The following is a 12,354-nucleotide window of genomic DNA, read 5'->3' on the forward strand; positions in this document are numbered from 1 at the left end:
TCCCTGTCACGGGGACCCGGCGGGCGCGGGGGGCTGGCCGGGGGCCGGGCTCTCCCCGCTCCCTCCTAGCAGCCGAGGAGTTAAAAACTCAGCCCGGGTGATGAATATGTAAGAGCAGAGCCCAGGCTGGAGCCGAGCATCTCCCGGGCTGCGGGCGCTGCCAGCGCTGCCGCCCGCCCCAGCCCGGCACCGGGCGCGCTGCGGAGGGACGGGACGGGACGGGGAGGTGCGGGGGTCCCCCCGCTGCCCCGCGCCGCCATGGGCCCCACCGGGCTCGGCATAACTTTCCTGACGCTGCCCCTCGTCGTGCGAGCGGCCGCGGGAGGTGAGCTGCGCCCGGGGCGGGGGTCCCGCGGGCGGAGAGGACGGGGGCGCGGGGCTGGGGGGCTTGGGGGGCGCGGGCTTGGGGGGCGCCGCTTTTTCCATTCCCTTCCCACGTGTCGAGGGGTGACGCGGGCTGAGGGGTCGGCAATAGGGGCTGGGGGACCCAGTCTGTCTCAGGACCCTCTCCTGCTCTCCCACCGGCCCCTCCCGCTGCTGGACGGCCCTGAGTGCTCCCGGCTCGGGGGGGCTGGAGATGGTGGGGCCAGGGTCCCCTTGGGACAGTGGGGTCTTGGGCTTCAGCCCATCCGCCCCACAGACCTGCACCACCGGGAAGCAACAATGAGGACGAAAGCTCGGAGCGAACGGGCGCTGCCGTCCCGGGCCGCTGGGTGCTCACCTGCATCCGGGCCAGGCTGGGGCGCCCAGCGCTACCTTGGCTCATGCCGGAGGATGCTCGAGGGCTGCTGCGTGCAGGTCTGAGGATTTCCCAGGAGATTTTCTGCCCCTGGACCCCAAGATCCCTGCTCTGGGAACCGTCAGAGTCCTGCCTGCTCTGTCCCACTCGCAGGTCTCCTCGGGGGCTGGTGTTTCCTGTACCACTCTAGTGAGACTGTGGATGCAGTGCCGCAGGCTGGGGCCTTGAGCAGCACAGGTGGAGGCCGGCGGGGCTGGCAGGGCTGCCTTTGTCCTGCTGCTCCGAGCGGCTGTGGCTGGCACAAGAGCGTGGCTCGGCTCGCCGGCAGCCGGCCCGCTGGCATCGCCCTCCCCACCAGCGGGGACCCTTCCCGTGGGCTGGGCCCGGGCTGCACCGGCTCCTCTGTGCCTCCTGCCAGGCGCAGAGCGGGGAGCTGATGGGGTGCCCTGCATCCCCTCTGCAGAGCTGATGGCCCTGGGCGGGTGTGCAGCCAGCAGAGCAGGAGCGGGGCTTGCTCGGCATCCCCTCGGCGTCCCCGCACCTGCTGCACCAGCCCTTGCCATGGAGCCCGCGGTAGCCAGCGCCACCCGAGCGCTGGTGGGAGCTCGGCAGCTCTGGCTGGGGTGGCCCTGAGTGACGGGGCCGGCCACCATCCCCGCAGCGTGGGCTCGGGCCTGCCCACGGCCCCCTGCTGCCGCTGCCAGCCCCTCGGGAGCCGCGGGACACCGGGCACAGGGGAAAGGGACACCGGGCACGGCAAGTGGGACACCGGGCACGGCTGTGTCTGCTCCCCTCGGCTCCCGCTCGCCCCTGCTGTGGGGTGAGCCTTGGCTGCCCAGGATGGAAAAGGGGGGATGGCTCCTCGAGAGCTGGGGAAGGAGCACAGTAAGCAGGAGGTTTGGCTGCCTTGGAGCAGCGATACTGAGGGAGGTTTCCCTGTGAAGCGTGTGGGGGAGGCAGGGAGGGTGTGAAAACACAAGCGCCAAAAATAACCATGATGAACACAATGTTGGCGGGACCCCGGGCTGCACTGGGGGATGTCCTCATTGTCGGGGGGCTGGGCATGGCCATAGGCGGGTTTGGGAAAGGGTGCCTGTCTCCATCACCTGCCCTGAGCTCTCCTTTCTCCCACAGGGCAGTGGTGTTACGACTCACAGGACCCCCGATGTGGTGAGTGGTGCCGAGTGTGGCTGTGTTGGGGCTGGGCAGGGCTCAGACCCTCGTGTCCCCCCACAGTGCCCAGCTGAGAGCGCCCTGGGCAGCATCAGCAAGGCCCAATGGGGAGTGAGGCATGGAAAAGGGTAAATTCCCCCATGGGAATGGTTAGAGGAGCTTCACTTTCGGGGATGTTTCTGTAGGGACTTGACAAACACCTGAGCCCCTTGGAACAACTCAGCCCCAGCCCTCACCTCAGCCAGGTCCAGGTGCTCCTGGGACAGCACCAGCTTTCCCCCTTGCACCTGAAACAAATTAAGTCCAGGCTTTAGAGGACTCTATTAGAATCCCCATGCCGTGTAGGCAGCATTGGGGCCTGACGGTCCAGGGGCCCGACTGAGGAGGGACAGCTCCCTTTGAGCAGCCCTGCCTGGATGGGGAGGGAAGCATGGCTGGGGGCACTTTGTCTCAAAACACATAAATACAAATTACAAATAGCTTGTAAAAGGTTAATTAAAGATCATCAAGCATTTAATCAGCTGTTACGGCCCAGCTGTTTTATAGCTCTTGGGTTTCCATGCCCTGTGGCTGCTGAGCCTGGATTGCTGGGCTCAGCCTCACCCGGTTCAACGCTGCTGGGCAGGTTTTGGCAGGGCAGAGGGGCTGGTAGGAAGCGGCTGGAGCCACGTGGAGCTGGCTGTGTGCCTGCAGCAGAGCCATGGGGAATGTCCCCCCTCACTGAAGGCACCTGGGAACCTGTGGGTCTGCCCAGTTGATGCCAGGAACCCGCTGGGATGGTGCCATGGCCAGGCTGCAGCTCCCAGGGCTTCCAAGTAATGAGAGGAGAACATAAAGGGTAAGGGCTGAGCCCAGGGGGCAGGAGGTGGGATACAGCCCACCAGCGTCTGTGGTTTTGTCTGCCCAAGAGGAAGTGAATGTCAGAGCTGAGCTATGGGGCACTGCTGGGGGAACAGTTCCCCAAACCCTGGCTGTAGGCAAAGCCATGATGTGTGTGTGAGGAGAGCCAGCAGTGCCTGCTGGGATGTGCTGAGCTCCCCTGGGAATGGAGATGCCCTGGGAGGACAGGGCTGGAGGCACTGAGGGAGCTCCTGCTCCCCAGCTGGGACTGAGTACAGACACTGGCAGTGCCCAGGGCTGACACCTCAGTCCTGGGCTGCACCAGGAGGAGGAGTGGGTGCCATGGCAGCCACACGGGAGCAGTGAACAGCAGGGTGGCTGGCTGGCTGCATCCTACAGCTGTGGGCTGCCACAAGGGTTACAAGAAGAGGTGATGCTGGGGCAATGGGTTGGTTGTGTGGTGTGGCCGTGATGGCAACCATGGGGACCCTGCTCACAGCCCCCAGGCAGCACTGAGGGTTTGCAGTGGGTGCAGTCAGCTGCCAGCACTGCTGTGTCCTCACCCAGCTCCCGCCAAGGTGACCCCCCACCCCAGGAGCTGCTGATGGGCATCGTGAGGTCACTCTGGAACATGTGTAGGATTTGCCCCAGGACGAGTTGTGTGGCCAGGTTGCATTGTCACCTGTCACAGCTGGACAGAACCAGTGTGAGTAGGTTGAACATGTTACAGCAGGCAGAAGGGGCAGCGAGAAAAGCCTGCCCTTCACCAGCGTCAATGTGGACGCTGCTGCCAGGCTAAATATAGCCCCCAGCCCCTCGAGGAAATCCTGCTGAATTATGGATGAGGCTGCAATAAGCCCCTGCTCATCAATAGGAAGGAAACTTAGCCGGGCAGGAGAGCAGTTCCCATGGGATGAAAGGCCAGGTTGGCAGGGATGGCAGGGCTGGTTGGGGACAGAGCCACCCGTGGGCCTGTGTCCCCTTCTGGGGCAGTGGTGGTTTGGTGGCTGCCCGTGGTGCCCCTGCTCCTCCTCTGCAGGGCCCAGGCACTGGAAGGAGCTGAAAGCCACATGTGGTGGCGACAGGCAGTCCCCTGTGAACATTGACAGGCGCCGGCTGCAGCGGGATGGCGGCCTCGGGGACATCCTCTTCGAGGGCTACGACCAGGCTCCCCCTGGCAAGTGGAGGCTGACCAACAACGGGCACACAGGTGCGTGCTGAAGCCGGGCACCTTCCCCTTTCCCAGTTCTCCAGGCACCATCCTGACGGGGGCCTGGCTCTGGCACCACTCCTGCGTGCTGCAGGATCCCATGCAGGTGAATGTTAGTGCTGGGACAAAGCTGGAGGGAAGGAGCTGTGCCAGGGCTGTTCCCCACCCCAAGCCTCCCCTGAGCGTGTCCTGCTGCCCTTGCAGTGATGCTGAGCCTGGCGGGCGAGTCGGCCTCTGAGCACATCGCCGTCAGCGGGGGCGGCCTCCCCGGCCGGTTCCGTGCGCTCCAGCTCCACTTCCACTGGGGCAGCCCGGCTGGGAACGGCTCCGAGCACACCCTTGATGGGCGCCAGCTCCCCATGGAGGTACGTGAGAAAAACCCCAGCACATTCTGGGCTGCCCAAACCCTTGGTGGGATGGGAAGGGGACGTGCTGGCGCACCCCAAGGCTGTTGTGCAGCAGGTGAAGGAGCTCTGTGACTCTGCACTGGTGGCATCAACAGTGCTCCTGCACAGGCACCTGGCTGGTGAAAGCAGCTGAAGTGAGACTCGAGGTGTTTCTTTACCATGCATGGGCCAAGCTGCTTCATCCAAGGCACTCAGTGGGGTTTGGGGGGCTCTGTGCCCTGCTAGGGTCACACACTGAGTTAGTGAACGCAAGTGAGAGCAAGCAGGAGCCTGCTGTGCTAAGCACATTGGGATCCTTCTGGATGAAAGAGGCTCTGCGCCTCTAAAATATTCATTATCTGCCTGAGGAAAGCAGAATTTATGTTCTGTGTCTGGTGAGCACCCCGGGACTGCTGGCCCCCTTTTGCACACCCTTCAAAGGATTCTTGCTTCACTGGGGTGCTTTGATCCTCCAAGCACCCACCCCACAGAAGTGCCAATAGGACAGAAGGGAGAGGCTGGCTCAGAGTCTGGCCAAGCTGGCTGGAAGGATCCATAGCAGAATGTCCTGCTGCCAGGATGTTGGCTGGGAGCAGCTGTGCACACCTGACTCCTCTGTGCTCTCCTCAGATGCACATCGTCCACATGAATGCCAAGTACCAGACACTGGCAGAGGCCAAGGGGCATCCCAATGGGCTGGCTGTCCTCGGCTTCTTCTTTCAGGTGGGTCTGCAGGGGCCCCCTAGAAACTGGGTGCTGGTGGTGCAGCTGGGTGAGCATTGTATGGGTGTCCTGGAGGAGTGGGAAGGGGCAGGAAGGCTGGGTCAAGGCCAGGAGAGGCTGGGGAACCCACTGACTGCAAGGGAACCTGGCTGGGAACCTTCCCCACTGCCCTGCAGCAGGGGAGGCTGGCTCTGCCTGTGGTTGCTTGGCAGGACAGGATGACCCAGCTCTGCCCTGCTTGGGCTCTGCCTGACTTCAACCACTTATTCTCCCCGGACACAGGTCTCTGAAACCACTAACACCAACTACAACACCATCGTGGCAGGGCTGAGGAATGTCTCCCACGCTGGTGAGTCACCTCCTCATTAGGGCAGGAAAGGGGAGACCCTGCACTGGGAGGGCAGGGATGCACCCCAGTGGGTTGGATGGGGGACCCTGCCATTCTCTGAGCTCATCTGGGTTCATCTGCTGAGGGGAAATTGATGGGGGCGGCCCTGCCGTCCCCACCACATCCCCGGCAGGGGACAGGCTGAGTGTCCCTGTGTTGCCCCACAGGGGACTCTGTGGATTTGGCCTCCACGTTCCGCCTGGGCACGCTGCTGCCGCCTGCCGCCCGCCTCTCGGGCTACTACCGCTACCAGGGCTCGCTGACCACCCCCGACTGCAGCGAGGCCGTGCTCTGGACCGTGTTCGAGGAGCCGGTGGAGATCGGCCGGGAGCAGGTACTGCCGTGCACGGCCCCACGTGCTGGGTGCCCAGGGTGACCTCTCTCCTTGTCCTTCCTGACCCTAGAGCAAGAGCACGGGGAAAGTCATCTCTATAATAATGCTCCTGGCAACTTGGCAATTAATTAATTTTATGAAGGTTAAGTAATGGAGATGTGGCCACCTGCCAGTGGGGAGAAATGCCATCCATACTGCACTCCTGCCCAGCCTTGGCATTCAGAAAGAGAAATGGGAGTGAATCCATTGAAGCTCAGTAGAGGCTCCAAGGAGATGGATGGATGCATGGAAGGAAGGAAGGAAGGAGTTTTCCTCTGCTGCTCAAGCATTTTAGTAGATGTATTTTCTTGAGAGAGTCATGGGCCAGCCACTCTCTAAGTGCCCACTGTCGGCACCAAAACACAATTAGCTCCTTGAAAACCCAAGGCCTGATCCTTGTAAGGACCTGCCTCTGTGCTTACCTATGGGTCTGGCTGCAGCAGAGCACTGGGGGTGGTGGGAGGACACGCACCTGTGTGGGGCCATGCCCTGGGTCCTGTGCCATTGGCAGTGGGGCAGTCTGAGGTGGGCTGACAGTGGGCAGGGCCTGGGGTGCCTGGCAATGCAGCTGCCCACCCTCCCTCTCTCCTGCACAGCTGAAGGCGTTCGTCAGCACCCTGCACTTCCCACTCGAGGGATCCACGCTCCTGAAAATGATCAACAACTTCCGCCCGCCGCAGCCGCTCCGCAGCCGCAGGATCTTTGCCTCCCGGGGGGCCACAGCCAGCGGGGTGTCCCTGCACGGGGACCAGCTCCTGTCACCCCTGCTGCCCCTGGCCCTGCTCAGCCTCTTCTCAGCAGCCCCGTAGGGTCTGGCCCCGCTGCAGTGGAGATGCGATGCGTCTTGTTTGTGGAAAATGGGAAACGAGGGAAAAAAAGCACCTTGAAATCTTGGCTGGGTGAAGATTTTGTGAAGCTGAATCTCTGTAGAGGTGAATCTCTGCAAGCCTGGAGCTGCCCTGGGCTGCCCCTGTAGATGGGCAGGGGGAGCTGCTGGGAGGGGGATGTTGTATTGACTGGAATAAAGCCAAGGTCCCGTCAGTAGATTGCTGCCTCTTTTTTGCTGGCTCTGTCCCTTCGCCAGCTGGGACAGGGGTTCGGCATGGCACTGTGGGGTCAGTGGGGAGGAGCTGGGGGAGCTGTCTGGGTGGCATCCAGGGATATCCCCTGCGTGCTGGTGCAGGCAGGCAGGAAAAGCCAAATCCCGGCCCTCGCTCGGGAAGCAGGCCCCGCATGCAGTCCCTGTGCTGCAGACGCTGCCCTGTCACCCTCCCTAGGGCTGGGGCTGCCTGTTGGAAGGGTGGGGGTGTCACCGGGAGCACAGCACCTGCAGTGCCTTTGTGCAGGACACAGGGATCTTTCCACGGAGCTCATTTTGTGCTGGCAGGAATAACTGCATGAGCGGGGTGGTTCATAATTAATGTGCTGGAGCTCCAGGCATGTTCCCATCCTCCCCTGAATTATGGGCGAAGAGCACAGGCCGTTATCCGGGAGAAGAGGGGGCAGGCTGAGGTTTTTCATCATTTCTGGATGGAACCACTGCCAGTGCCAGACTCCAGCCCCCAGCCCCAGCGGTGGCCGCCCCACCCGTGGGTCCCGAGCATCCCCCTGAGCATCCCCCGCGCCAGGCTCCTGGGGCAGGCCCTCCCTGCAAGAGCCTCTTCGTGGGCGGAGGGGCCCCGTCGCAGATCCCTGATGCCCACGCCGGGGGATGTGGCTCTGTGATCCCCCGGAGCTGAGGGCTGGAGCCGCGGGACACGGGGACACGCCGGACACGCGGGGGCGCCGCGGGCACGCTCACGGAGAGGGGCCCGCACGGCTTGGCGGCCGCCAGGGGGCGCCCTCTGCACGGCCCCGACCCCGCCCCCCGTGCCCCGTGTGCTTCTGTCCCCGACCCCGACACTGCCGCCCGTGACTTGTGTGCTTCTGTCCCCATCCCTGACATCGCCACCCGTGCCCCGTGTGCTTCTGTCCCCGACCCCGACACTGCCACCCGTGACTTGTGTGCTTCTGTCCCCATCCCTGACATCGCCACCCGTGCCCCGTGTGCTTCTGTCCCCGACCCCGACACTGCCACCCGTGACTTGTGTGCTTCTGTCCCCATCCCTGACACCGCCACCCGTGCCCCGTGTGCTTCTGTCCCCGACCCCGACACTGCCACCTGTGACTTGTGTGCTTCTGTCCCCATCCCTGTCACTGCCACCTGTGCCGCGTGTGCTTCTGTCCCCATCCCTGACACTGCCACCTGAGCCCCGTGTGCCTGTGCCTCGTGTCCCTGTGTCCCTTGTTCTTGTGTCCCTGTCTCTGCCACCTCCGTCAAGTGTCCGTGTGCCTGTGTCCCTGCGTCATGCCATCGCCGCCTGTGTCCTCCTGTCCCTGTTCCTCATGTCCTTGGGGCCCTTTTCTTTGTGTCCTTTGGCCTCTGCCCCCTGACTCCTGGGCCCATATCCTTTCATGTCCTCATTCACTTTTCCCCTCTGCCCTGTTCCATATGTTCTTGTCCCCCGTGTCCTCATGTCCCTGTACCCCATGTTCTCCTGCTGCTGTCCCTTGTGTCTTCATACAACCATTCCTTGTGTCTCCATGCCCCCAGCCCCTGGCATCCATGGCTTCTTCCCCCTGTCCCCCACATCTGGATACCATTGTGCCCTGTGTCATCATGTCCCTGGCCTCAGTGTTCTACTGCTCCCTCTGCCCTACCACCCTCTCTGCTGTGCCCTCTCTTCCTCCCATGTCCCACCATGCCCCCCTGTGTTCCCTGCCCCTCTATGTTCCCATGTCCTCTATTCTGCCTGTTCCCTCATGTCCACCCATGTCCCACCATTCCCAGCTGCACTGCCCAGCTCCAGCCCCTTGTGCCCAAAGGCCACAGGGCAGCTGCCCCATAGATGTGCCCAGGTCCAGCCCAGGGTGGGCCCAGCCCCAGCTGGTGAGAAAGGGGGGCCCAGTCAGCTGTGGTGAGTCCCAAGTGGCTGCAGCCCCCCAGTCCAGGCCAGTGCCAGGCCAGGGTGTGAGGGGCACCCAGGCATGGGGGACCATGGAGGGCACAGGCTGTGGCTTCCAAAGGCATGGGTGGCCAAAACGTTGGGCAGTGGCTCTGGGAGCAGGGACTCCACCGGGTCCCCATCACCTGGGGACCTGTCCTGGCTGGCTGTGATGACCCCAGCAGAGGACAGTAGTGGCACCAGGCAGGGTCTGGCAGCACAGATCCTCTGTACAGCTGGACACCAAAACCACCCCAAAGGCTCAGCACATCCTGGGCAGCCCTGCTGGGACCTGAAATCTGGGGGGTGCTGTGCCTGTGCTGGGGATGCCGGGCTGCCAGGGAAGGAACAGGCAATGCCCCCTCCATGAGCATTGCTGAGTAGGGGCCAAGCCCCAGCTTTTCCCGCCCTTGTCCTGCCCTGGCACGGCCCGGCAGCGGTGCCCGGGTGCCACGTGCAGGGCAGTTTGTGCCAGGGCAGCAGAGCGTGCGGGGCCGGGGCTATTCCTGGCTCCCAGCTGATGTTTGCCCAAGCGGGCTCTTGCTTTTGGCGGGCTCCTGCTTTTGGCGGGCTGTAATTTTAGCAAGGGCTGTTTGCAGCCTGCGGGGCTGCGGTCAAAACAGCTGTCTGGGAGGGTGCCTGGCTCAGCTGGGGGGCTGTGATGTGCATCAGACCCCTGCCCACAGCCAGCTGGGGGGTCCGGCCAAAAGCGCCCAAAACATGGCAGAAATGTTTAATCCTGGTGGTTTTTCCCTGCAGTGGCTGCAGAGGAAGGGGAAAGGGCTGTGGCTCTGGCGTGGGGCTGGCAGCATGTGCACAGGGTGGGGAGCTGTTGGTGAGGGTGTCACTGCTTGGGGTAGGAACCCAGAAGCCTTAGGGATGGAAAAGCTGCCCAAGATCATACTGACACTGCCAGCTCCAGCCATGTCCCTGCACACCACATCTGCAGGATGCAGGGTCCAGCCCCAGGGTGCACCCAATGTTCTCCTCCACTCTCCATCACACTGTCTGCTCTGCCCACCCTGGCTGTGGAGAGGGAAAAAGGCAAATCTGGCTAAAAGTCCTCCCTAACTGGGTGAGCCTAACCCCGAGGGCCTGGTGTGGACCCTGGCAGCCACCCCCATCACACCCCTCAGCCACCACTGCCACCACCTTGTTGTCACCGTTCCCTACCTAGAAATTTACTAACATTAAACTAAAAAGTCCCACCCAGGGAGTCAGAACAAGGTCTGCAATTCAATGACCATGTTTCTCCAGAGAGGGAGCACCAGCCCCGCAATCAAATCTTTATCAGCACACCTGACTGGGGATCAGCACCTGTTTATCTCGAATATGAGAGAAAACAAAGTTTTGCTGAGTCCCCAGGCCAGGCTGAGGCTCTCCTGGGAATTACATTTTACTGCCACAATAAAATTGAAAAAATAAATATTTTGAAGCAGCTGAAAGGTGTTTATTTTTTAGTTGGTTCAGCTTGTTTACAATCTGCTTACAAGCCTGGGCACTTATCTTTGGGGGGCTGTTTACTGGGCTCTCCCCCAGGCTGTGGTGTGGTTTCATACACATCTAAATAACCCCTAGCTAGGGGCTACCTTCCTGCCAGCTGCATGTCCTGGCAGTTGCTGTTTTGACACAGTTATGCAAATGATTGCTCTCGTCTTCACAAATGGGCTTGAATGCTCAGGTTGTGTTTTCGACCACACCAGCCTGAAACATTTATTTATTTCATTTAATTCTATTCCAATTGCAGGGCAATAAACCCTGGTTTTGCACTCTCTTGCCACCTCCAGCTGGGGCTTTGACCTAGGGCTGCCGAGGGGTATTTGATAGTATTTTGTCATTCATGACTTGTACTTTATAATTTGTATTTTGTATCTTATTAATTTATAAATTTATTTCCCAGACTTGGGGAAACCTGCCCCATATTTTGTGAACCTGGAGGCTGCCCCTGTACCCAGCAACAGGTCAGACTGAGGGGTGACCCCAGAGAAGGGGCTGCCTTGGCAGCAGGCAGAGACAGATTAGTTTAATTAAGTAAATGAGTGGGTAAATTCAGGGTGACCTGAGAGCAGGGTAGCAGCAGGAAACTGTCCACGCTGGTCCCCCAGTGCTGGTGGCACAGGGAGACAAGGCCACAATGTCAGTGTCAGGGTCTCTCCTGGCCTCAAGGCCCACAGGTGTGGGGTCAGTGGTGCCCAGCCCAGGCTGGAAGCACTGGGGTCACTGGAGGGGGATGTGTGTGTACATACGTGTGCAAGGTGTGTGCATACGTGTGTGTGTGTGTGTGTGTGTGTGCGTGTGTACAGCAGCTGGGACATCCCACACCAGGGCAGGGACCACCCTGTCAGGCAAGACCCCACTGGGTGCCTTGTCAGGGACACTCAGGGGACAGGAGGGGTGACCCTGGCCTGGGGACACGTACTCTGCTATGGCACAGAGTCTGCACAGCCTTGGCACCAGCTCCAGTGGGTCCCTGCTCAGCACCACTCACCCTGCAGCAATTTTGGGCAGCATCATGCCACCCCAACCATGACACCCCATCTCAGGGCCGATGTCCCCCACAAGGTGATGATCCCCCATGGTGAGAGCCATGGGGACACAGAGCTGGCCACCATTTCAGGGCTGATGTCCCCTACAGGGTGATGATGGCCACCATCTCAGGGCTGATGTCCCCTACAGGGTGATGATGGCCACCATCTCAGGGCTGATGTCCCCTACCGGGTGATGATGGCCACCATCTCAGGGCTGAGCTGGCTCGGCCGTGTGGCGCTCACTTGCCTTCACACGTCAGCACCCACTGGAGACAGTTTCAGTTCCTTTTTTGGGGCGCCCTTTTCAATTTCTGATTGGGGACTGCAGTGGGTGAGGGTTAAATTTAGCCAGGGGATGCCCCAGTGCTGCACAGCTGCACGGTGGGGCTGGCTGGGGAAAACAGGGGCCCGTGCTGGCGTGGCACAACGTGGGCTCTGCTCAGCCTTTCCCCAAGTCCTTCAGAGAACACGGTGATGTGAGTGCAGGCAGTGCCAGGATGGGGAGCAGGAACCAGCAGCACTCTCCTGGTGCTCAGGGGCTGCAGCCCCCGGCTCAGGCAGGGCAGAGACCCTGGGTGTCACCCGGGCTTGGCACAGCTGTAGCACCAAAGCGAGGGCACTTGTGCCATCCTCCCACTGCTGTCCCGGTACCTCTGGCTCTGCCCCACTCCCCCCAGCCCGGGCTGGGGCTATTCTGGGACGCTGCTCTTGCTTTCGAGTTTCAGCCCCGCTGCCTCCAGGAACGCGGCTTTGTGCGGCTGCAGCTGCCTGGGGGCAGGCGGGACCCGTCCCCTCCTCTCCAGCTCTGCCACGCCGCCCGTGCCTCTCCAGACGAGCTGTTTCATCAGCTCCAGGTGCACTCTCTCTGCTCCTGCCACGTCCCCATAACAGGACCCCACCTCCTCCTGGTACAAGACGTTGGGGCTTGCCTGGCCTGGGGAAATCACCCAGTGATGTACAATAAAAAAATAGCAGGTCAGGGCTGCTTTTTGGGGCACAAATGTGGCCAG

The 12,354-nt window shown here is 61.5% G+C and overlaps 1 protein-coding gene across 1 annotated transcript; it reads left to right on the top strand.

The window, feature by feature from the left end:
• Positions 1-105: 105 nt before the first annotated feature.
• Positions 106-6,869, top strand: LOC132081517 (carbonic anhydrase 15-like). Its single transcript, XM_059485301.1, has 8 exons — positions 106-325; positions 1,874-1,909; positions 3,792-3,962; positions 4,167-4,327; positions 4,979-5,071; positions 5,354-5,420; positions 5,627-5,793; positions 6,429-6,869. The coding sequence occupies exons 1-8, from the start codon at positions 259-261 to the stop codon at positions 6,639-6,641; spliced, it is 975 nt and encodes a 324-aa protein (XP_059341284.1). The 5' UTR covers positions 106-258; the 3' UTR covers positions 6,642-6,869.
• Positions 6,870-12,354: the final 5,485 nt, after the last annotated feature.

The sequence above is a fragment of the Ammospiza nelsoni genome, chromosome 18 (genome assembly GCF_027579445.1).
Source record: "Ammospiza nelsoni isolate bAmmNel1 chromosome 18, bAmmNel1.pri, whole genome shotgun sequence".
NCBI lineage: Eukaryota > Metazoa > Chordata > Aves > Passeriformes > Passerellidae > Ammospiza > Ammospiza nelsoni.